Source organism: Mya arenaria, chromosome 5 (genome assembly GCF_026914265.1).
Source record: "Mya arenaria isolate MELC-2E11 chromosome 5, ASM2691426v1".
In the NCBI taxonomy this organism is placed as follows: Eukaryota; Metazoa; Mollusca; class Bivalvia; order Myida; family Myidae; genus Mya; species Mya arenaria.
Genome location: NC_069126.1, coordinates 14,680,577 through 14,708,516, shown reverse-complemented (window position 1 = coordinate 14,708,516; position 27,940 = coordinate 14,680,577). Strand labels below are relative to the sequence as shown.

The 27,940-nt window shown below is 36.6% G+C and overlaps 1 protein-coding gene across 1 annotated transcript; it reads right to left on the bottom strand.

Annotated features, from left to right (window-relative positions):
• On the bottom strand, positions 1–27,268 carry LOC128234319 (uncharacterized). Its single transcript, XM_052948494.1, has 10 exons — positions 27,180–27,268; positions 26,441–27,036; positions 25,418–25,693; positions 17,296–17,519; positions 16,801–16,904; positions 16,234–16,325; positions 14,933–15,019; positions 14,404–14,451; positions 5,231–5,317; positions 1–3,387 (listed from the first exon to the last, which is right to left on the bottom strand). Exons 2-10 carry the CDS (start codon positions 27,006–27,008, stop codon positions 1,361–1,363), a joined length of 3,513 nt encoding a protein of 1,170 aa, XP_052804454.1. The 5' UTR covers positions 27,009–27,036; positions 27,180–27,268; the 3' UTR covers positions 1–1,360.
• Between the last annotated feature and the right edge of the window lie 672 nt (positions 27,269–27,940).

Genomic DNA, 27,940 nt, shown 5'->3' with positions numbered 1-27,940 from the left:
TATCTCAACGTATGCAACCAAGAGGTGCTCTACATTACTGTTGAGATTGCTTCAATTCCGGTTATCATGTTAAACGTCATGTTAAACGTCATGACTGAGATACGATGTTTTGCCCGACATTGACTTCAAATTGTGACCTTGACCTTTAAGATACATACAAATTAAAACCAATGTTAATTTGTATTAATATTAGCAAAGGATGAACAAATAATGCTGTGAACTACGATTTGTACAAACATTAAGTCATTGAATCTTGAGCAATAATAATAAAAAAACCCCATAGAATTGTAAAACCAAATCAAAGGCATAAATGCTTCAAACTATGAAAAGGCAAAGATTCTATAAAAAGCTTTAATGTTGTTTTCAATGCAATCTGAAAAAGAGAAAATAAGCTTAAAGTGAAAATCGATTTCAATATTTATATGAAAAAACTACAGAAACAAGCTCAGTAGCCAACAGTTTAAAAATAAACCCCGTTTAATGGCACAGGATAAACGCCAAAGATATAGAACACAAAAAAATCTCAAACAAGAAACATGGTACAACAGCACAAAACTCCACAAACAACACCGTGCATGTCAACAACAACAACAAAACAACAGCCTTATTGACCAGACATGCATAATATGAGTCGTCCATTTCAATTTTAGATAAACATGTGAAAAATAACCTGTTTCCAGAGACGTTTTACAGCTCAAGGTCACCGTGACCCCGACTTACTCTAATAAAATATAACTAGGGGTCATCTGCTAGTCGTCACAAACATGGTTACGAAGTTTGAGGTCACTGAACCCAATCCATTTTCAATTAATTTTCAGAAAAAAATAACATTTAAAATATTGCATAGCTAAATTTTGCTTAGTTTTCCTTATTGGTGGGTGACATCGTCACTGTTTGTCAACGGTGATCATTGCGAAAAAGTACTCTTCTAGTATATAAAACACATTCAAACGAAAGCAGGCAATACAATGCACTTAGTCTAATCAAACACATTGCATATAGACGATGAACAAGTAACACGTCAGCCAAACTCCCGTACAAAGTAATCATGCATAAACAATCAATTTTCTCTCAAACCCTAACCATGCATGTTAACATTTCTGGCTCATGATGGATACTCTCGTCCGTATTTATCTCTCTATCTTATGATAGCCCCATTTTGGTTCTCCTTTGGTTTCTTAAAATGTAATATCAATACAGCACAAAATTCGCAGATAGAAAACTCTCCCACGAAACCTACCATGTGTAGGCTAATCATGCGATATAATGTGTAAACATATGCTGCTCTAAAGAATTGGTAAGTTACTGATGACGAGCATTTCATGAACCGCAGACACTGTTGGCAACCCCTCAACCTCTTTTACTGGGGAAAGAACATACGCATCATGCTGTCAGGCGGTCTTTGTCTTCCTTCCAGAGCTGTTTCCATGACTTCCAGGTTTCTCTTACTTAATGAAGTTAAACCAGCATTTTCAACCAGCGCCTTGTACTTGGGGAAAAATACTCTAAATTCTTGTACCTGCTTTGAATATAGACAGGCGTTGAAGAGTTTGACGTACAAATATTCTAGCAATGAAGTTAGGGCGCCAAATACATCAATCTTAATTGGAAAATGCGTCGAAAGACCTCCATGAGATTGATGAATGATTGCAGATTGCGTTTCATAATCAGCGACAGGCAAACAATTGGAATCGCCAGCCTTTGTCTCGTATATTGTGATGTAGTATTTCAGCAATTTTACAATCGCCTGGTAATTCTGAAGATCTAAAAGCACGTCAACAATTCTGACCGGGAAGGTAAGGTCGCCATTGTCTACGCGTGCCTGTTCGGGAATTAGTGTGTCAAGCAAAACGTTCGGTGCATCTGGGCCGAACACTTCGCTGATATGTATCGCGGGTTTGCCTTCACATATTGTCTTTGTGATAGTGGTTCCAAGCGAGATATCAATACACAATCCAAAACACCATTGCGTTCTAATATCAGTAGATTCAATCAACTGCAGTATGATGCTGCTCATTTCACACCCGTGACCATATGTTTCTTCCACATCTGTTTGCAATTGTAACAAAGCTTCACATGCCGTCACATATGTCCTTCGCTGTATCATGCTTTGGATTGAAAAAGCTAACAGAGGATACAAAATGTTGGTGAACGAATGTTTGAAATCGCCATTTTCTGCAAATAATTCCATATCAATGATAATCTCTTCAATGGTAGATTTCAAACTTGAAGAATCTAACTGCAAGAATTTGAATAATCGCTGCATGGCCTCAATTGGGTTGACAAACGTGTACATCAGTTTCTGAAAACATGAGGCAATCGTCTCGTCAGGAACTTGAAACAGAAGATTCTTACTCGGCATAAAGTAGTGGGGTATGCATTTCCTTTGAAATCCAAACAGAAGCTTTTTCAGGAGTATGTACACGGACCGTCCTGGTTGGTTTTCCCAATCCCTTGATTTCATTACCTCGCACGCGTAAAGAAATACGCTAGTCGGGATCGAGTTTGGTAAAGCAATGCCTTGAAACGTAACTTCTACAAATGCTTTGAACAGAAGAAAACATGTCCTGTTTTCAGTTGGTAGGTATTCACAAAGATTTTTTTCTGCACTGGCAAAGGTAAATGTCCAGTTCGTGAAGTTTTCTTTGACGATATAATCGTCTATGATCTCGTTTAAAGCTGAATCCGAAAACGCAGGAATCAAGTGGCAACCGTTTCTTACAATATGGTTCACTAACGTTTTATTTGGAAATCCACTCTCTCGTTTTCTGTTAATCCATTCCATAGACTCCGCAGGCCATTCAATCGCAAAAGCCATCAGTAATGAAGCGCATCGACCAGCGCTCATTGCATGCGTACAGGCCATGGACAAATAAGGGGGTAATACGTCCAAATCTATTTCTATGTGCTGTAAATAGGCTTTACCACCTTGGTGCTCTATTTGGCCTTTCCATCTCTTTGATCGAACCGGAGAAAGTTTGATAGGTCCTTTGCAAATGTCACCATGAACCACCAGGTCCGAGTGTTGTGCTGTGCTTGCACTAAAACATGCGTGGGTATCTTTTGGAATGTAAAGAAGCGGCACTATCTTGCTTGTCGGAGCGTTGGGATGAAGACTATCTAATTGCCGCTGCTTACTTAAAATTTCCGTGAATGAGCTGGAGGAAGGCGCCATGTATACAATAAATGATCCTACGATATCTAGTTTGAACGTTTCTTGATCGGCGTATGTTGGGCGCCAGATTTTGGCGATTGATTCCGCATCTGACTGAACGTAGCCATTTTGAATGATATAGCGGAAAATGAAATTGATGTGCTTCAAAGGGGAATGTTTCATACTTCTTATAATTTGATCGCTGTCTGCCACCTTCGAGGCCCCGTCATCACCTTAAAAAACGTTTGCAATATACAAAAAGCAGTTACAACAGAACAGTGGGAATCTTCTCAGGTTTACAGTTAATAAATCATTGCAATAATTAGCTGTGTGAAGTTAGCTTAACATACGACATTGGACATTGGACATTTAAGATCGAATGTTGAGCTGACACGACATTGGACATTGGACATTCGAAATCAAATGTTGTGCTGGCACGACATTGGACATTGGACATTAAAATTGAAAGTCGTGCTGGCACGACATTGGACATTGGACATTCAAAAATGAATGTCGTGCCAGCACGACATTGGACATTGGGATTTCAAAAATGAATGTCGTGCTGGCACGACATTGGACATTGGATATTCAAAAGTGAAAGTCGTGCTAGCACGACATTGGGCATTGGACATTCAAAAATGAATGTCGTGCCAGCACGACATTGGACATTGGACATTGGGATTATAAAAATGAAAGTCGTGCTAGCACGACATTGGACATTCAAAAATGAATGTCGTGCTAGTACGACATTGGAAATTGGACATTCAAAATCGAATGTAGTGCTGTCACGACATTGGACATTGGACATTGGTATTTCAAAAATGAATGTCGTGCTAGCACGACATTGGACATTGGACTTTCAACATCGAATGTTGTGCTGGCACGACATTGGACATTGGACATTCAAAATCGAATGTTGTGCTGGCACGACATTGGACATTGGTATTTCAAAAATGAATGTCGTACTAGCACGACATTGGACATTGGACATTCAACATCGAATGTTGTGCTGGCACGACATTGGACATTGGATATTCAAAAGTGAAAGTCGTGCTAGCACGACATTGGACATTGGACATTCAAAAATGAATGTAGTGCCAGCACGACATTGGACATTGGACATTGGGATTTCAAAAATGAATGTCGTGCTGGCACGATATTGGACATTGGATATTCAAAAGTGAAAGTCGTGATAGCACGACATTGGGCATTGGACATTCAAAAATGAATGTCGTGCCAGCACGACATTGGACATTGGACATTGGGATTACAAAAATGAAAGTCGTGCTAGCACGACATTGGACATTCAAAAATGAATGTCGTGCTAGTACGACATTGGAAATTGGACATTCAAAATCGAATGTAGTGCTGTCACGACATTGGACATTGGACATTGGTATTTCAATATGAATGTCGTGCTAGCACGACATTGGACATTGGACTTTCAACATCGAATGTTGTGCTGGCACGACATTGGACATTGGACATTCAAAATCGAATGTTGTGCTGGCACGACATTGGACATTGGTATTTCAAAAATGAATGTCGTAATAGCACGACATTGGACATTGGACATTCAACATCGAATGTTGTGCTGGCACGACATTGGACATTGGATATTCAAAAGTGAAAGTCGTGCTAGCACGACATTGGACATTGGACATTCAAAAATGAATGTCGTGCTAGCACGACATAGGACATTGAACATTCAGAATTGAATGTCGTGCTGGCACGACATTGGACATTGGACATTCAAAAATGAATGTCGTGCCAGCACGACATTGGACATTGGACATTGGGATTTCAAAAATGAATGTCGTGCAATGTTCAATGTCCAATGTCGTGCTGGCACGACATTCATTTTTGAATGTCCAATATCCAATGTTGTGACAGCACGACTTTCAATTTTGAATGTCCAATGTCCAATGTCGTGCCAGCACAACATTCGATCTTGAATGTCCAATGTCCAATGTCGTATGTTTAGCCAACTTCACACAGCTGCAATAATTTAACATTTAAAGCAAGAAGACCACAGACAAATAGTCGATAAACGCTATTTGCATAGCTATTACTTACTTTTCTCCCATTTGTTTATTTTCCCTTTAAGTCTTGTGCTTACGTAGTTCGATTCTCCCGAATGACCCAAGTACAAGGCAGGTGCACCTGTGGAAACAATATATAAATATATGTAACATTGTGTACATACCCAATGATGACTTTAAAGGCGCACTATATATGTTGATGCTACAAACAATTAACCTTTAACAAACAAAATAACTTATAGCTACCTGACAACAAATGTCCCAGTTAACATGCGCCACAATATGGCTGCATTTTTTTTTTCGTACACAAATCATATGCTTTTTTGTTGTGTTTTTATTAACGTCAAAAGAGTTAAACACGAAAATGCATTTAAATAAAAAATTGCATCAACTTATATTGTGTCCCTTTTAAAATTCCCATAACAAACTAAAACAAGAAATGCCGCAAAGCGACGAAACAAGGTTTTCAATGAATGACAGAAGAACTTGTGTTATGAAGAGGGCCAAATGTTCTTCTGGCTACACAACTGTATTGAAGCATACAGGTGGTGGAATTCTTAATCAATTCATCTATATTGTATCATCTAAAATGCAAGTGCAAGATAAGGACAAATATACACAGGTTTTCAAGTTTTACTTGTTTTTCAAGATGAACCATCTTTCATGTCACATAGCATTTCTATAGATCTGTTGGAATAAATATTTCCTAATAATATGACAAACTAAAAAAAGTATTTTCAATTTACGAATAGCTACGTTGTTTAGTTATAATACGTTAAATGTTACTTAAGATATTCTGTTTCAACTGTTTTTCTATTTAAGTAACATACCATTGACCATCAGGACCCCAAATGTAATCCCTTGAAAGGTCGTAATAAACTATTCCAACGTACCAAGTTTGGTGACAATATGTTAAACATAACGGAAGATATTCAGTTTCAACCGTTTTTCTATTTTCAGCAACAGTGACCTTTACCTTGACCCTAGGATCCCCAAACTCAATCCCATGAACGAGCTTCATAAACGCTTCCTATTTACAAAGTTTTGTCACAGTATGTTAACTCTAACTGAAGTTCTCCATTTTCATAGGTGATTTTAATGATGGCCGTCCACCCGCCCGAACAACACGTACGTGATTCCAATAATCAGGTTTGATTATGTGAAAACCTGGTAAAAAACGTGACTTTCAATGTGTCGATGAGTGTAAAGTAGAGTAGAGTAGAGTATCTGTCAACAAATATCTGATTATGATTCATATGGCATATGAATAAATATTGACATCATGATAAACAGTTGTATCCAGACAAATCCATGCCGAATTAACGAAGAAACAAAACAAAAACGGCCAGCATGGACCTATATACATCGGTGAAAGAAACTGCCCGATTGGGAAAGAAAGGAATTCTCCTTATTTCCGTATCAGACATCACCCTTTGAAAAAACAATAGCCTATTAGAATGTTTGATGAGTATTGAGTAGTAAATTGAAATTATTGCTAATAACCTAGAGCTTTTGAGGGCACACGAGCAAGTATCAAACATGAACATGATTTTAGAGTCTCTGTGGGATTGAAACTATTCCTGGACAGCCATGGCAAGTGCAACACTGGCAACGCCAATAGCATCGGAAAATCCTTGAAATATATCAGCTGGGATGGTATTAAATTGTGAATACATAACAAGCAATGTACAATTGCCATGGTTATTGGTTATTGGCATACAAAATAGATAATTTGAGAAGAAACAAACACAAATGAAGAAAGGTTCAGTTTCTAAGTCCTAAATAACTAATAAGAGACACAGGTTTACAGTTTCTAAGTCCTAAATAACTAATAAGAGACACAGGTTTACAGTTTCTAAGTCCTAAATAACTAATAAGAGACACAGGTTTACAGTTTCTAAGTCCTAAATAACTAATAAGAGACACAGGTTTACAGTTTCTAAGTCCTAAATAACTAATAAGAGACACAGGTTTACAGTTTCTAAGTCCTAAATAACTAATAAGAGACACAGGTTTACAGTTTCTAAGTCCTAAATAACTAATAAGAGACACAGGTTTACAGTTTCTAAGTCCTAAATAACTAATAAGAGACACAGGTTTACAGTTTCTAACATTAATATAACTGGGGTTGAATCTTGTGCAAAGCATACTCCTCCGTACAAATATATGCCCGAAGGATGCTTTCCATCACCAACACGTTTTCGACGCGATAATATGACCGTTACCAAACCACTCATTAAAGCTGCAGTCTCACAGATTGAACGTTTTTTGTCTTGGAACGAGCCAATTTTTGCGAAAATGCATGGAAACCAGTTATATAAGACTGCTGACAAAAAATAGATCGCAGATTAGTAACGATTTAAGCCATAAAACATTCATTTATGAACGGAAATATGAAAATCTGCGATCTATTTTTTGTAAGGGTCAGTTATTTCTGACAAACTCTGCACGTAATGTGTGATTTTATGTGCTACTACCGTGCTGTTTTGAACCTTAAACAAGCGACGAATTAATAAATATTGGACTTTTTAAAGTACTTCTACCCAGTACATGACGTTTCTTTGTGTCAGCGCGCCAAAAGTCGCATGCCGCTCATTTGTTCCAATGCCAATAAGTGTTAATTTTTAATAAATATGTCATCAAATTCAAAATCAAAAACATCCCTGGATTGCCCAATATAACTACCTGGAAATTAAAAAGTAAAGCTACATGTATTCATAAAGTGGCAAAGCGAATTAGCTGGAAATACGTTTTGCAAAAGGTTACCTGAGTTATTCGCCATATCACTTTCGAAAATGGTATTTATTATGAACGCTGACATCGGAACAGGTTATACTTCCTATTTGTACTTTTCATACCGCGGTGTTCGTAAAATGTTTATAAATATCAATAAGATGTTCAGCGACAGAGTAAGAACTAAACGTGTAACAGATAAACCGACAGCTGTACAAAAGACACATTAGACTAAGCATGTAACATATATTTACACTTATATCTACAAACAGTGTTTGACATATTTGTTTATATTTGTTATGGCATTGTCTTTGAATTGTAAAAAAATATATTATTATTACATCAAAATGTTATTAATTAGTTTATTCAATATAAGTCGAGTAATTTGTCCGAGGTCAACAGTATTGGCTTGATCGAAGGCCAATACTGCGGACAAAATATATCAGCTAAATCGGCCAATATAAGTCTCCTAATTAATCAGTACTTTAGTTATAAACTTTAAAATACTTGTCATCTGTTCAAATTACCACGGGGACAAACACGAACACAGTAAAGAAAATAAAACCACGTTGACTTATAGGAATGCTGCATTTTTAAAGCTCTGACATTGCCGAAATTAAACAACGCGGCAAACTGTATTCAGATGAATTGTATATGCGTTGTATAATTATTTGGACATCAAGAGTTATAGGTCTTTGTTCACAAGAATACGAATTTCGACTGCTTGCTACGAGTTTACACTATGTCGTGAAACATTAAACTATGACCCCGTTGAATATTGACCCCAGGGGTTCTTTTTAACGGATAAAGTATTATTTCTTAGCGTTGAAAACTCGTCCGTTAATTAATGACTCTTCGTCGCGTAGAAAAAATGACCCTCGTTGAAAAAAACTGATCAAGGGTTATATTCAATATTAAACTTGGCCAATCCCATGGTAATGCTTCATTGAATTTATTTAAGGAATGAATGCGGGGTTGGTGTCATTATCGGGGTATGAACGCAATTGGGCTGGTCAAAGTGCGTGGAGTCCGAAGATGTTGCGTTCATCGGATTATCACTGCAATTGACGAAAGACAGTTCATTTAAGGAATGGAAGTAAAGGTGTAAATATTTACTTAATATGTTAGTTCCTTATATCGCGCAATCCTATTAGCTGCATCAATTAGGACCAATATTGTATACCACCCCAGCTATAATCGGGTATTTAAAACTTTAAAAACTGACCCAAAATTGTCGTGTGCAAGTTACTTATAACCATGCAGCACAAATTACAGTGGGGTTACATTTTTGGATAAATATATATTGAAACGTATGTAGACTGTTTTGCTTATTAAATGGTAATAACTCTGCTGAAGCTAATCAAATGTTTGTTCTAATTTTGATGTTGTTTAAATTTAATCACAAATGAATAAGTGCTTTTAAAAAAATAATAATAATAATGCATAGGTATGTATACATGAGCTCAATTAATCTGTGGCTCAACGTTCTTAGATAAAATATTAAAGATTCTCCGTCGCAAATAGCTAGTATTTCTTATTTGCAATTCAAAATTTAACAGGGTAGCGAATCATTCCCATTTAGAGCAAATTCGTGGTGGATTTGTAACTCGATAGAATTGTAATCCAGACCCCGAGGGTTCCTTCATCTGCTTAACTACTTGCATGTACTACAGTGTGTGTATACCACGTGATAAATTGCGTCATAAATGCTACGTAGGAAGGCAATGTTTTTATTTGAAAAAAAAACTTTAAACAAAGATATCTTCACTTTTTATTTACCATTTTAAATGAAACATAGCGCAGTCTACGCAGCTTACGGAGCCCTGCCTTCGATCTTTTACCAGATTTTGATTGAGAGTTTAGATTCTTTAAACACTTTGCCATACAGTTTCGCAATACGGCCGTCTGACGGAGCACTGTCAAAACATTATTTTGGAAACAGGTTTGTCGAAGTGTTTGATGAAACTAATGACTTTATCAATTTCGGTAATAAAACAAATGCGAGGCTCTTTAAGCGGCATAGACTGCCCTTTGTTTCATTTAAAATGGTGTTGTGAAACAACAGTTTTCTTTGATTTAAGACTTCATTTTAAGCACATTGTTGCCTTCCGACGTAGCATATATGACGTAATTTATCACGTGGTATACACACACTGTACAAGTAGTCTCAATCCGAGGTCACAATGGTTTAACACGTACACAAAGACCAGTTGTGACTCTGAAATGGGATGCATTTTGTTAATCCAATGTCGGTGGATTTATGTGCATCTAATATCCGTTATTCAAACCCGGTGTACGAGGTTGGTAGAGCTCGGGTCGGGCATTACATATTAAGAAACTAACCAGTAAGCTTGCAGAAGAAGCTGGTGCATTCCGGAGACACGAAGGTGTTTTTGGTGTACGGAAAATCTTTTTTTTAAATTTGATTGACCGTTAAAATTGACCCCATTCATCAAAATGAACACTGGTCTTTTGTAAACGACTGTTTTTTTATCACCGGTTTTTATCTTTAAAAAACCAACAGCAGGACACCGACAGATATATCTTTTACATAATATATATATTTCATGTTATTGGTTCGGACACTAAAACCGATATCTAATAAGAGCACGCACGGTCGGATGTACATTATTGCATCTAAGAGTAGATAATTAGTTAAATCAGAAGATGAGTATGCAATATCAATAAAATCACTTGATTGCACATTACACATTTCACCTAAACTAGAAGTTTTGTTTTTTAAAAAAGGTCATTGAGAAAGTGAATAAGGGAGACAAGTGCAAATACATGTTTGCACGGTGCTACCCGAGTTATGCACCATATATTTTTTTAGCATGGATTGTGCCTTGCCTATGAATATTCAAAAGCTCATAGGCATTGTAATTGGCTTAGTATTTCAAGCCAAAACGATACATTGTAAAAATGAGAGTTTTGTATGGGACGCGTATAAAAAAATTAGAATGGTTTCCATGGTCCTGTTATTTTATTTGATTGGCTGGCGGACTCAGGGTAACAGCGTTTGTTTAGTAAATGGCTAACGCTGTTTGCAAAAACGACACATTATATATATAATCAGGAAATTATCATTTTACCGATACATTTCTGTAAACCGCCGGAAAGAATATAGTAAAAAAATATTTGCCTTTTAACTTGCACGGGATGATCTTTTTTTTAAATAAACAATGAACAAAGTACCAAAATAAATGAAATTAAATGACAAACACCATAATACACACGCACATTATATTTATGAATACATAGTTAATTATAAATATTTTCATGATGTACCTAAACAAAATACATTTCAAGCAAACATATATTATAATATAATGTTGTAATAACTTGTTTCACAATCGTTGTAAAATAAATATGTTTAAACTAAGTGCTTTAAAAAACAGTGATGGTTGATTCAATCCCCTTATCGGGTTGAAATATCACGGTTGAAACACGAAGATTTGTTCAACATTGGTTTCCATATGTGACCTTGACCTTTAGGATGAATACAAATGTCATGCGCGACATTCAATTCATTGGAGCTTGACTGTTTTGTGAATTTATATTTAATGATACCTGTATTTGACAAAGAAAGAACAAAAATTGCTGTGTAAAATTGTACAAATATCATGTCATCTAAACTTCTTTTTTAATTGTCAAACCTCATCGAATGAACTTTATTATTGTCCTCTTCGTTTAAACTACACAAAGGAATATTTCCAAATTGTTTTTCATTGTTTGCCATGTAATCTGAAGAGTAGAACACAAACTGAAAACAAAAGACCTAAGTGACCAGAAATGCATCGTTTAAATAGTGCCGTATTAAACACATTGGAGGAAAATACCTAGTCATCGTGACCTTGGCTGAAATCAAAAGATTAATGGAGCATCGGCTAGTCAAGTTCAACATGCATACAAAGTTTGGAATCACTGGGTCGAATCGCTCTACCTTTATTGTTCGGACACCGTTATTAAGCTGAAGATGAACTTGACATTTGACCTACTTGACGCAAAATAAATATAGTTCACTGCTGTGTATGGCCAATCTACGTACCTAGTTTATTGTTCCTGGTCCAAATCGTTCTGAAATCTTGAGGGCGGACGGACGGACAGGCAGACCGAGGGCCCGATTATTTAATGCTAAACTTCGGGGGCATGCAGACCCCAGAAATTAATAAAATATATCAAAACATTTTAACATGTGCAGGCAAAAAATGCATTCAGTCATATTAAACACATAAGATATAAATTATAAACAAATCCGACGTCAATTATCATGTTTGATAGAATGTTCCCTTTTAATGTTATTTGCTCAAAGTAACCCACTAATGGATATCAATAGGATTTTAAAATGTTATATCATTACAACACTAAATTCGCTGACTGACAGCTCCTACACGACATACACCGTGTAGGTTAATCATGTGATACACAGTACGTAACAATGAGCATGTATTGAACTGCTGATGCTGTTGAGCAACCCCTCAACCTCTTACTTGAAAAACAAGATACCCATCATATTGTCCAGAGAACTTTGTTTTCCTTCAAGAGCTGATTCCATTAACTTCAGGTTTCGCTTACTTGCTGCAGATACACCATAATGTTCAACCAGCGCCTTGTACTTTGGGAAGAATTCTTTAAATTCTTGTATCTGATTTGAATATTCACATGCGTTGAAGAATGTTACGTACAAATTTTGTAACAAGTTCGTAAGCGCGCTAACAATAAGCATCGAATTTGAAGAGGGAACCAAATTCTTTGGAAGACCTCGATAATATTCATGAATGATTACAGATTGCGTTTCTTCATCTGGGACTGGTAAAACTATCGCATCGCCAGCCTTTTCCTCGTATATTGTTATGTAGTATTTCAGCAGTTTTACAATTGTCTGGTCACATTGAAGTGTAAAAAGCATGGTAGTTATTCGGCTCGGGAATGTAAGGTCGCCATTGTCTACGCGTGCCTGTTCGGGAATAAGTGTGTCAAGCAGAAAATTCGGTGCATCTGGACCGAACACTTCGGAGATATGCAGTGAGGGTTTATCTTCACATATTTCCTTTGTAACAGTCGTTCCCAGCGAAAGGTCAATGCACAAACCAAAACACCACTGCGTTCTGATATCAAATGGTTCAACTACCGACAGCACGATGGTCTTCACTTCAATTTTTTGTCCATATATTTCTTCTGTATCTGTTTCCAATTGCAACAAAGCATTACATGCCGTCTCATATTTATTACCCTCTATCATGTTTTGGATTGAATACGCTAACAGAGGATATAAAGTGTTGGTAAACGATTGTTTGAAATCGCCATTTTCTGCATATAATTCCATATCGACAATAATCTCATCGATTGTAGATTTCAAACTTGAAGAATCTAACTGCAAGACTTCGAAAACTCGCTGCATGGCCTCAATTGGGTTGACAAACGTGTACATCAGTTTCTGAAAACATGAGGCAATCGTCTCGTCAGGAACTTGAAACAGCAGATTTTTACTCGGCATAAAGTAATGGGGAATGCGTTTCTTTTGAAATCCAAACAGAAGGTTTTTTAAGAGGATGTAAACGCATCGTCCTGGGTGGTTTTCCCATTCCTTTGATTTGATAACCTCGCACGCGTAAAAAAACACGCTAGTTGGAATCGAGTTTGGTAAAGCAATGCCTTGAAACGTAGCATCTACTAATGCTTTGAACAGAAGAAAACATGACCTGTTTTCAATTGGAAGGTATTCACAAAGACTTTCTTCTGCACTGGCAAAGGTAAATGTCCAGTTCGTGAAGTTTTCTGTGACGATGAAATCGTCTACGATCTCGTTGAAAGCAGAATCCGAAAAGGCAGGAATCAAGTGGCAACCGTTTTGCACTAAATAACTCACTACCTTTTTATTTGGAAATCCACTCTCTCGTTTTCTGTCAACCCAGTCTATAGCCACCGAAGGCCATTCAATCGCAAAAGCCATCAGTAATGAAGCGCTTCGGCCAGCCATCATTGAATACATACGGACCGCGGACAAAGAATGGGGTAATACGTCCAAACCTATTGCTATGTGCTTTAAATAGGCTCTACCACCTTGGTGCTCTGTTTGGCCTTTCCATCTCTTTGATCGAACCGGCGAAAGTTTGACAGGTCCTTTGCAAATGTCACCATGAACCACCAGGTCCGAGTGTTGTGCTGTGCTTTCACTAAAACATGCGCGGGTATCTTTTGGAATATAAAGAACCGGCACAATCTTGCTTTTGGGATTGTTTGCATGCATTTTATCTAATTGCCATTGCTTACTTAAACTTCCCGTGAATGAGTTGGTTGAAGGAGCCATGCATGCAATAAATGAGCCTACAAGATCTACTGTAAACGTTTCTTCATCGGCATATGACGGACGCCAAGTACTAGCGATTGATTCCACATCTGACTGAACGTAGCCATTTTGAATGATATAGCGGAAAATAAAATCGACGTGTTTCAAAGGGAAATGCTTCATACTTATTGAATTTGTGTCGCTATCTGCCACAGACGAGGCCTCGTCATCACCTTAAAATAAAGCGTTTGTCCTATATTAAAACAAATACAAACAGAACATTTGAAAATGTAGTAATGTCTACTAAGGTTTCCAGCGAATAAAACATTGCAATTATCAATATTTATATGAACAACTACAGAAACATGTCCAGTAGTCGAAAGTTTAAACATAAACCCCGATTTATGGCACAAGGTCAACGCCAATGACATATAACACAAAAACAAAGAAACAAAAACCAGAAACATGGAACGTTACAACACAAAACTCCACAAACAACATAATACATATATAATATATAAAACTAGGGGTGTTTATCAAGGATTGTTAGGTACCGTCTTTGAACGGTCAGTAAAATGTAAATTTACTGGAGGTTTGAACTAGAATATGTAAATAACCTTACTCCTATTCAAACATAATCAAACCTCTCTCAAAAGAGAGAATAATACTGACATATTTCAAAAAAAGAACACTTTTCGCATAGCTATTACTTACTTTTCTCCCCTATGTTTATTTTCCCTTTAGGTCTTAAGCTTACGTAGTGCGATTCTCCCAAATGACCCAGATACAAGGCAGGTGCATCTGTTGAAAAATAGCATTTTAACTGTATTGATATAACATGTAACATCTTATACTTAACTCAGTTATGATATTAAATGTTATCACAAACTAAACAAACTTGCTTAATGTGTCAATCTGAGTAAAGTATCTGTCATAAGGTTTCTGATTAAGTCTCTTTACGTTTCATAAAGGTTTATTAATGTAATGATAAACCGTTGTGCTATAATGTTCAAACAAATCCATGCTGAATTGACGAAGAAACAAAACAAATCGGCCAGCATAGCGATGGCACCATTTAAAAAAGCCGAACGGACATTTTTTGGTATTTCGGGGTTTTCATATTTCAACATATTTTAGTTTGCCGCCTTTTCTGAAAACACCCGACTTAACAACCAATAGAAATTGAGTTTACTGGTCAGGAGAAGTTGCAGAAAAACCCGAACCTACATGTCATTGTATATGACATTTTATATTGTTCTTTGTATCTCCTGAAAAAGTACAAAAATGTAAGTTCGGCATTTTTAAATGGTGCCATCGATAGCCTTATACATGCTCATCTGTGGAAAAAACGGGTCGGGCCAGCTTTGACTCCAGGTGCATAATTTGAACAAACTCGATGGGGACCGCTTTATGATGCTACATACCAAATATCAAGGGATAGACAAGACGATTTTCAAATATTTTCCTATCTAATTTATCTAGAAAACTTCGGAACCTCGGGTCGTGGACAGTTTTGACTCTAAGGGCATTATTTGAACAGTCCACTATATGATGCTACACAGTAATTGTCATGGGTCTGGTTCCATCTGTTTCGGACAAAAATATTTTTAAGATTTCCCTATATATCTTTATTTAAAACAAGTGACGACCAGGGTGTGGTCTTCTTTGACTCCATAGGCTATATTTGAACAATCTTGGTAGAGAACCACTAGTGAATATTCTACACCGAATACCTAAGCTCTAGGTCTTACGCTTAAGTTGTTTTTTTTCGGTTCCCATGGCAACCAGAGTTCTGCATGGAATTTATTTCTTTGAACAATTTTGAAAGGGAACCACTCAAGAAAAAATCCTGTGTTCATCAAAAGTTTCATCAAAATTGTCCACGCGGTTAAGGAGAAGAAGTTGTTTAAAGAAATTGTCGTTAACGGACACCGGACGCCGGAAATAGACCGCGTGCTCAGTGAGCTAAAAACGAAATGACTGAAATTGCGTCCTAGTCTTAATAGTTTGCTTACCCTTTGCAGACTTTGGGCATATTTCCGCTTTCTGTTGACCAGTCATCCCTCCATAGATGATTATTGTCTTTTTCAAAACCTCTGCTACAGCTCTGAAACAAAATGCCACAGTATTAATACGAAAGGGTCGTTCGTTAATGAGCTTATAAAAGAGCAATAAAGCGGATGCAAACACGCGATCGGTTTTCACGTCTGACCGAGACAAAACACAACAAAGGTTGTGACCTGCACCCTATATGCAAGTTGTCCTTGTTACTATGCACGTTATTCGATGAACACTCACGTGAATTTCGGTTGATGACCTTATAGTTGTTTTGTATCGGTTGAAAAGTTTTTATGAGTAGAAAAGGAATATTTAAAAAAAAATACCGAACTTTAAGTAAATTTTTACTAGGCTTAATCATTAAGAATTTCAACTTTCGTGGGTGTTTTAGCGTCCGCATACTGCCCTCATCCGATGTCAGATCTTACGCTAACAATGTGTTAGCCAATGAGGTAGTATTCTAAGACAGTTAGATGACCTGAAGTCAAAATTTAATGATTAAGAAGGGCTCGTTCGCTACTTACGTTATAACGATATGATCCGCCCATTCGCCATCACATGCCATTCTTGATAAGTATTTGCCCCATGTTTCATAGGTGAGAAAGTCGGACAACGGAGTGTCGCCTTCCTGCAAACAAAACGTAGCATCGGTGTATAAAGTGACCATAGCGGTTGGTTTGTCAAGGCTTTCTGTTACTTAGTATATGTTTACTTCGTTTTACCTACTGTTTAGTATGTTTGTAAAATACATAAAAATAGTGATTAAACATGAATATCAATGATGTAATTCTAGGCAATGCCATTAAATATTTTGTGCTAATATGATGAACATGGTTTTAATTGCATTCTCAATTGTATCATGTGTACTGTCTACAAATAAAAAAGTGAATATCATGAACAGTTTAGGTTATGGCCAAGGTTTATGTTAATGCATGAATATGGCGAAACGGCCGCCGCTGACGACATCGAGTTAATGACAATCTCCAAAGAACAAACTAAAATAATGATCAAAATCGAACCGCATTCGGGTTGTCGCTAAGAAACTGCACGGCTGCTAGTCTCAATTCATCTGCATCAAAACCACGTTCTCCTTGAACATTTAATTGATCAACCACGGCTGTGAAAAAGCAGTTTCCGTCCGGATAAACGTCGTGGATTTCAAAGTTCTTCTCCTCCATGACCTTCTGTAGTTCGGTCATGGTCTTGATCATTTCTTTGAGTGTCATAACACGACCTCCGCATTCTGCAAACATACAGGCTCGTATATCAGTTTTAGTTGACTGGGTCTTAGTGCGAGATAGAATTGTCTACTGGTTTATCAAGGTTGTGTACACTTAAAGACGATAAAGCTTAGAATTAGGCGCTGGTATCTTAAACAATGCCTTTGAAAAGAAAAAAGTGTTATCTTACGTAGAGGGTTTACAGAATGCTGCCAAAATGCAACTCCGCTTTTAGATTTACAACAACTTTTTAAAAACAATGACAATAATATCCTTCTTAAATTGTCTATTTTTGTGAGAAAAATAATGCAAGTGGTACTATATTCACACCTTCCTTTTCCATTATAGTACGGTAAAATATAACTTTATAATGTATATAATGTTTCCTTGATTAACAAATACAATGTATTTGTGCATACATGTGTTCAAGGTTTGCTGTTACCATATACTGTTATTGCTGTTTTATATTACTTAATCATGAACATTTATGTTTATACATTGGGTATTTTGTTTGTAAAACTGATGCCCATATGGGCCTAGTTTTTTAAATAAAACTGAAACTGGTGAAACTATATTCACGATCGATAATTTTAAAACGATCACAAGAAGCGACCAAAGAATGAGTATATAAACATTGAAAGCTAAGGAGTTACATGACTATGTCGAGCGGTAATCCGAGATATAACTGAAGTACGTTTTAAAGCTGCACTCTCACAGATATACCGTTTTTACAACTTTTTTTATTTTTTGTCTTGGAAAGAGCAATTTTTTTCGTAAATAACTGCAAACAAATGATTAAAGATCGCTGACAAAAGATCAGATCGCTGAGTTTCATATTTCCGTTCGAAAATCAATGTTTTATGGCTAACGGTTTAAGAAAAAATGCACAAAACATCAATGTTTGAACTTAAATATGAAAATATGCGATCTATTTTTTGTCAGCAATCTTTTATCATTGGTTTGTAGACATTTACGCAAATTTGCTCCTTCCAAGACAAAAAATAAAAAAGTTGTAAAAACGGTATATTTGTGAGAGTGCAGCTTTAAGATATTGTGTCTGTATTTTGCTTGAAGATATGCACTTTTTATTACGAAATGAAGTGTGGAAATCATAAAGAGTGTTAAAACTGGCAGCTGGAACCCTTTAACAAATGTTGATATTTGCTAAAATATCGTCTTCGAAGACCACAATTTTCAACAGCGTTACTAAGTGTTCCAGTGATTCATTGTTGCGTGATTGGTTGATTTACATTATCACATGAGGTTATCAATTTATCAATGTATTGTTAAAAGATCAAAATATCCATCATTGCTGTAGAAGTCCTTATGACCAAGTGGTTATCGCATAAGTTTTCTCATGACTCTTTTGACTTTACCGGTGTCGGTTCGCACCCCACTAAAACCAATGTATTGTTTATACTTTGTTTTATTTTCTCTGCAATTTCGATATCATAGAGTAAACTTATTATAAAATAATGTTTGCAGATGCATGACCGGGAAACTTGATTTTTGATAAAAAAAATCACACAAACTTGAAATAAGAAGATTTTTCAGATTCATTATCGTGAGAACGGTATACATGAGCGAGTCTCTTTAAGACACGGAAGATTTCGTAATTCAAACAATGTAACAACCGCTCATTACTTTGTGAGGGGCATTATCCTTGTAAGACTATAATAAGTGCGGATAAGTACATACACATTTATAAGACTGTTCATATCTCATTGTTGTTGATATCCGAGTACACACTACTAATTAATGTCTCTATACATTTCAAAGCAAACAAGCAACACTTCAGATTGCAAAAATGCCATTTCAAGCGTTTCACGTGTATGACAGTCATACATTTTCTTAAAATTCAGTTCAACTACAATTGATACAAAAAATAGAAAAGGTATGCCGCGTTAATCATAAGATAATTCACTGACTTTGAAGTTAAGCACCGTTAATTTTTAAGGAACCCATATGCATCAGGCCGGAAGACAAAGATTCTTATTCAGCAGAACATATTTAATCTCTTAGTTATTTATAAAAAATAGATCTCTTAGGTATTGCAGGTATTGGACGTAATTTAAAGAACAACAACTATAAATGATGTGTATCACTCATACGTAAACATAATATCAATCTAAAGTAGCATTCTAATCATCAATATAGAGAGGACATCCGGGGCCATATCCTGGAACTAAGCATTTCGTGAGATGGCGCTGAACGTTCCTATTTACCGCAGTAACTAAATGTGGCAAAGATGCCGTGTTGCGGGTGCTAGCTGTAGCATAAAACATACACTGCAAGCGGGAGCGACAGTAAGCGTGAACGGAACTCAGGGTGGTATCAAACATGTTTTGCTTACTAAAACATAGTCCTCATACATTGACCATGCTTGACCTGCACCGAGCACATTATGTTGTCACATTCATTCATTCATTGACCGTGCTTGACCGGCACCGAGCACATTATGCTGTCACACTCATTCATTCATTCATTGACTGTGCTTTACCTGCACCGAGCACAGTATGTTGTCACATTCATTCATTCATTCGTTCGTTCGTTCGTTCGTTCGTTCGTTCGTTCGTTCGTTCGTTCATTCATTCATTCATTCATTTATTGACTGTGCTTTACCTGCACCGAGCACATTATGTTGTCACATTCATTCATTCATTCATTCATTGACTGTGCTTTACCTGCACCGAGCACATTATGTTGTCACATTCATTCATTCATTGACTGTGCTTTACCTGCACCGAGCACATTATGTTGTCACATACATTCATTCACTCATTGACCGTGCCTTACCTGCACCGAGCACATTATGTTGTCACATACATTCATTCATTCATTGACCGTGCTTTACCTGCACCGAGCACATTATGTTGTCACATACATTCATTCATTCATTGACCGTGCTTGACCTGCACCGAGCACATTATGTTGTCACATACATTCATTCATTCATTGACTGTGCTTTACCTGCACCGAGCACATTATGTTGTCACATTCATTCATTCATTCATTGACCGTGCTTGACCTGCACCGAGCACATTATGTTGTCACATACATTCATTCATTGACTGTGCTTTACCTGCACCGAGCACATTATGTTGTCACATTCATTCATTCATTGACTGTGCTTTACCTGCACCGAGCACATTATGTTGTCACATACATTCATTCATTGACCGTGCTTTACCTGCACCGAGCACATTATGTTGTCACATTCATTCATTCATTGACTGTGCTTTACCTGCACCGAGCACATTATGTTGTCACATACATTCATTCATTCATTGACCGTGCTTTACCTGCACCGAGCACATTATGTTGTAACATTCATTCATTCATTGACTGTGCTTGACCTGCACCGAGCACATTATGTTGTAACATTCATTCATTCATTGACCGTGCTTTACCTGCAACGAGCACATTATGTTGTAACATTCATTCATTCATTGACTGTGCTTGACCTGCACCGAGCACATTATGTTGTAACATTCATTCATTCATTGACTGTGCTTTACCTGCACCGAGCACATTATGTTGTCACATTCATTCATTCATTGACCGTGCTTTACCTGCACCGAGCACATTATGTTGTCACATACATTCATTCATTGACCGTGCTTTACCTGCACCGAGCACATTATGTTGTCACATTCATTCATTCATTGACCGTGCTTTACCTGCACCGAGCACATTATGTTGTCACATACATTCATTCATTGACCGTGCTTGACCTGCACCGAGCACATTATGTTGTCACATTCATTCATTCATTCATTGACCGTGCTTTACCTGCACCGAGCACATTATGTTGTCACATACATTCATTCATTCATTGACTGTGCTTTACCTGCAACGAGCACATTATGCTGTCACATACATTCATTCATTGACCGTGCTTGACCTGCACCGAGCACATTATGTTGTCACATTCATTCATTCATTCATTGACTGTGCTTTACCTGCACCGAGCACATTATGTTGTCACATACATTCATTCATTCATTCATTGATTCATTCATTGACTGTGCTTTACCTGCACCGAGCACATTATGTTGTCACATTCATTCATTCATTCATTCATTCATTGACCGTGCTTTACCTGCACCGAGCACATTATCTTGTCACATTCATTCATTCATTCATTGACCGTGCCTGACCTGCACCGAGCACATTATGTTGTCACATACATTCATTCATTCATTCATTCATTGACCGTGCTTTACCTGCACCGAGCACATTATCTTGTCACATTCATTCATTCATTCATTGACCGTGCCTGACCTGCACCGAGCACGTTATCTTGTCACATTCATTCATTCATTCATTGACCGTGCCTGACCTGCACCGAGCACATTATCTTGTCACATTCATTCTTTCATTCATTGACCGTGCCTGACCTGCACCGAGCACATTATCTTGTCACATTCATTCATTCATTCATTGACCGTGCCTGACCTGCACCGAGCACATTATCTTGTCACATACATTCATTCATTCATTGACCGTGCCTGACCTGCACCGAGCACATTATCTTGTCACATTCATTCATTCATTCATTGACCGTGCCTGACCTGCACCGAGCACATTATCTTGTCACATTCATTCATTCATTCATTGACCGTGCCTGACCTGCACCGAGCACATTATCTTGTCACATTCATTCATTCATTCATTGACCGTGCCTGACCTGCACCGAGCACATTATCTTGTCACATTCATTCATTCATTCATTGACCGTGCCTGACCTGCACCGAGCACATTATGTTGATACCTATTATCATTTGGATATTAATCAACTGTATGTTTTAGTTTACTAAACAATCTTGATATTTATTTCCAACATTCAAAATGGGGGTAGATGCACCCATGATGACAAGATTTGCGGTCTAAACGCGTGAAACTTAGACAATATCATTTCGGGCTTCTCCAGAAATTGATACCCCCCCATTTCATACATAAATTTAACGGGAAACATGATCGATTAGCTTAATGTTATTGTATTGTATTTATTCGTATGTGAGCATCATTTGTGAACGATAAACTTGTTTTGATTTTCTGTACTTCAGCATTTTACATAAGCTTAATGCATGTTGAAAATTGATATAATATTTAAGATTGTGTAATTCAATTATCCCATTTAGTTCCATTGCTAAAGGATAAAAACATATCAGTCCTTATAATCTCTTCTTAACTGAACAGTTTGTAATAATAAGCACTGACTATAAAAAAGGGATATGACATTGGTATACACAATGTTTAACCATTAAATAGTGACTATGTTGTGTTAATTTCATCGAGTGTATAGTAGTTGAATAATGTGATACTCATCGCGTGGTGAAATCATGCGGCTACATGGGCTATGGATCGGCCGTACAGCTGGCGCAGCTTGTCGATCATACCATTACATTATCTGTTAAAGTGACATTCTTATTCCCAAATAAGATTTACCACAATTAATACAATTGTTTAAATATACCGAAAAAGATTAATAAATATCGAAAACAATGGTTCTGATGAAGGTTTCCGAGTTTAATTTGAAAGAAATGTGCAGAAAACACTCTATTTCTACCTTATGCGACGAAAGGAGATCACAGTAAATCTTTTAGCACTCACCAATCATTTAATATTTGTGTGGTTTCAGCTATTAAATACACGGTTACAATCGTGTTATCAGTAATCAATATATTCCATTAATGCATCATTTAGTAAGTAGTTAAAGGTTTATCACTCAAAAATTACGTTTGGTATACATGTGTATGTATTTATTTTGATAATAAGAATGTCACTTTAATTTATCTACGTCTGTAAGCATTATCTCAAAAGAAGACAAAAAATAAAATCAAGACAATGAATTGTATAACGTATAGATACATGTGCTTATAATATATGTAAAATTAATTCATGTATAGAATTGTACATATATGAAAATGATTCTTTTGATCACGTTTCGTACTTATATGTAACAATCGAACCAATTATATACAGTATTAATGTAGTTTGCATTGGAATAATAATTCATTTTCTGATTTAAACATAAAGCTCGGTGTGAACACTTTTATTATTGTTACGAGGTTTTTTTAATAGAGTTGTAAATAATCTTTCTCGGTTTCATGTTTTTGTTTCGGTGACCATCATAACTTTTCTTGCTTCATTATATTCCGTAAACCCGTTTTCCATTACATCGCGTGATGTGAACAGTGTATTTGACTAATGTCTGTTTTTTGTGCAAAGCGGGACTAAGCAGTTGATAAAGGGAAAAAGAAAGTGGAAGGTTTATAATGGCCAAAATAAGGCCAAAAAAAATACATTTGGTTCGGGTTACCCAGCCCTACCTATGGAATGGAAGCAGACCCTACCGTTTTTATAGTCAGTTTATTGAAAATAAATGTTTTTAATTGTGTGTTTTAACATGTAGTTTAAAACCTTTCAAGCTTTATACAGAAGATTACTTTAACAACATTTTTCTTTATGATGACAATGACATTCTTACGTAAATAAAATCCAATAAAAAAAGTCCTACCTGCTTTTGTAACACTAACTAAACGTTTTTCTTTCTTTCATGTTTTGTTTGTTTGTTTTTTTTGTTTTTTGTTGTTGTTGTTTTGGGGGGTGGGGGGTTGGGGTGGGGGTGGGGATGGGGTGGGGGGGGCTAATGTTAGGTGGACCAGAGAACATTTAAAAGAAAGGTTTTGACGCTATCAATTTGCATTATTGTTATTTATCAAATAACGAAAACATTGAGAGAATCAGTGTTCGAGATTATTTACATTTGCATATCAGCTTCATCTTGTATCAAATATACAATTTTCCATTCACATAGCATAATAAAACTAGATCAAAGCATTCTCCTGATATTGCACGGAAATATTTTTTTACATTAGAGGTCACAGCGACGTTGACCTTTGACCTTGTGACCCCCCAAAATATAGGAGTTTTCTAAACCTCATGATCAACCTCCCTACCAAGTTTGGTGAACCTAGGTCAAACCATTCTCAAGATATTGAGCGGAAATGTGTTTTACATTGGGGGTCGCCGCGACCTTGACCTTTGACCTAGTGACCCCAAAAACAATAGGGATCTTCTACACCTCATGACCAACCTCCCTACCAAGTTTGGTGATCCTAGGTCATGCGGTTTTCCAGTTATCGATCGGAAACGAAGTGTGACGTACGGACGGACTGACGGACTGACGGACTACCGGACTACCGGACTACCGGACTGACGGACAGGGCAAAAACAATATGTCTCCCCCAGAGAGGGGGAGACATAATAATTGTAATGATTTATAACTAAATAAAACTCCATAACATCATATGATTTGTATACAGATCAAAACATATCAGCCTTTATAAATGAGGTTTCAATTAATAGCTACGTGACCCCGAATTCCGAAGTAAAAAAAGCGCCAAAATACCACTAATTCTTTATTGTCTGTACAAAATTCATATGTTGTTGTTTGTTTTGTTTTTTTTATCATTGAAATCTTTTGATTTAAACATGAACCTTTATTTTTCTATGTTTCATCTATCAAGTGTAAACCTATAGTTTTACTCCTTTAAAGCTGCACTCTCACAGGTTGACCGTGCTGACATAGTTTATGTTTTATTTAGGAATGAGACTGTGTTTGCGTTAATGTCTGGTAACCAGTGATATAAGACTGCTGACTAAAGATCAGTTTGCTATTTTTCATATTTACGCTCGCAAATTGGTGTTTTATGACTAAAAGCGTTACTGAAACTTTAAGGGAAAAAATGGTATTTTGGCTGTTTTCCAAACAACTGAGGTATCTGTTCTTTTGTGAGGTATCTTATATGACTGTATTGAAGGCTTTGGTGCCAAAATCGGCTGATTCTGAGACAAAATAAAATAGTCAAGCTTGTCAATCTGTGAGAGTGCAGCTTTAAGACATATATCTTACTTTTGCATCTTCCATTGTCGGCGCCTTCATCCCCATAGTCATAAAAAGGGTTTTCTCCTTTACCATCGGCCCCTCCTTTCATAAAGCCTTTTGGACCGTATTCTTCATAGCACTGCATACATGGCATAGAGGTTGGAAGCCCCATACTTTTCGCTGATTCTAACATCATGTCCATTGTTGCTGAAGATTTGGTTAATTTGGACACGATGGAGAAAGGCGTCATTAGGAACGTATTAGGTTTTGCACTGGCCTTGCCTTTCCCTTGAATATTCCTTTCTGAAAAAAAATCGTAATGTTTTAGTTCCATTCGTATTTATACTGTAATGGGGACATAATCATATTTGTTTATTTAACAAACCAAACTTTCAGCCAGGTATTGGTTATTTCTCAATTCGGTAGAACTCAGATTATTATTAGCATTGCTCTTATCATGTTTTAAGTCCCTAAATATAATTTATTATTGTTATAAATCAGTTTAATGTTAATGATGTATATATTATAGTAAACAACAAACACTTAAAATGATGCAGACCATTTGGCCTCACGAGGAAGTAAAACTAAGTGCGTTTGACGGAATAATAGTATCTTATAATTGTTATAGTCCCGTGACCCTGTGGCTGAAATTCAAATAAAGGAAAATAAATACACAGAAATGATTTTTGCATGTCTGTGTTGTTTGATATCTGCCGTGTGTGGAAAAAAGTATAGAAAATCCATGGTGCAAAATGTGCAATTTTGGGTAAAATGTTGAAAATTGTAAACGAAAGTATGAATTTCTGGAATTTGTCTTATAAAATTTGGATTTAGCAATAAAAATACCAAACTAACTATTATTAATATAACTAGTTATTTTACCACACCATAACTTACATAATGTTATATTAGGGTAATTTTATATATTTTTTAAAGAAAATGAAATCGGCTCGATATTCTAGTAAATTGTTAGGAAAAAATACAAAAAAACTACAGCAACAAGTCCAGTAGTCGAACCATAAAAATTAAACCCTGTTTAGAGAAAGTTACTTTTAAGCTTCGGTAGTTTGAATTCCTTCCCATCCACATCAGCGTGTAAAACGTCTGTAGGTGCTGGATTCGTACGTTTTCCCTTACGCCTTTTCATCTTGAAAGCTTTCATATCAAGCTCAGTCAATGTCCAGGTATTGTTCTCCTCTAAGAATATATCCGGGTCCTGTCCAGTTTTGTCTGACATCCCTGTTTCGTTGTTAAGAACTTCAGGTTCTTGTAAGCTTGCTACTTTGTTTTTGCCTTCCGCCCTGCTCACTAGAATGTCAGGCGGCCTTGCTCCAGGCGAGGAAAAAGATTTCCAGAAATCATTGTCTTGACCATTGATTTCTACTGGAGATATTTTACCATCTCTGTGATTTTCGCAAAAATCCTTTGTCACTTTGCTTTCATCGTTTACGTTGTCATGTTTTCCGCTTTGAATTTGAGAAGATACATGTCCGTTCTTCTGCTCTTTTTCGTCAAATTGACTAACGTAACCCACGCCGCCATCCTCTTCCTCCTCCCCCTCTGCGAAATTGTTCTCAAACACGAACGAACTCTTTTCATTAACGATATCGTCCGCCATTGTTGACTTTCCAATTCTTCATCGTTCACTAAAATGACATGACAATAACTAATCTTATGAAAGATTTCGTTTGAAAATCTTCAAAAACTCCAAATTTCCTGTTTAAATTACTTCCTGATTTGTTAACTCGAAATTAAGCTTTTTAATTTATTATTTTAACATTTTGTTTACTTAATTGTACACAGAATTATCCATTGTGTCATAAGCGAATATGTTGAAGACTTTATATAAGTTCCATTCCATCTTAATCAGCATTTAAAATACACATATCAAATAGAAACTTACCTCATTATAAGCATATGTAAACAGAAAGTAGGAAAGTCCTATGCATGTAACAATGACCTGGCGTTGATTACTCACCCCATTAGAAGTATATGTAAACCGAAAGAAGGAAAATCCGACGCACTCAAAGTTAACCTTGCGTTGAATATTGATCGCTGGTTGCGTTAAAGCTGCGCAAGCATATCATAAACATATATTTAAAGAGCAGTGTTTAAATTCAACTTGTCGAATTGGAAAAGTATTTTAAATTTGCTTAACGATTTTAAGTATTACAAACTTGGTAACTCTTTGCATAATGATTGCATAATGATGTATGATACATTTAATACTCACTCAAAAATGTATGTTTTATGATGTACGTGAAGTTAGCGGCCTAGCGGCCTAGCGGCCTAGCGGCGTGAAGTTAGCGGCCTAGCGGCCTAGCGGCGTGAAGTTAGCGGCCTAGCGGCCTAGCGGCCTAGCGGCGTGAAGTTAGCGGCCTAGCGGCCTAGCGGCCTAGCGGCCTAATATAGTATCTTATTTCAAAGTAGGAATCTATGCTTTTTCTTATAAACAATGATAAATTGAATGTTTTTGTGCACGAAATATCAATTTCAAGCGATTTTCAACAATTTTTTCAAAAAAGTTTATCAAACATTTTTCTATTTTAT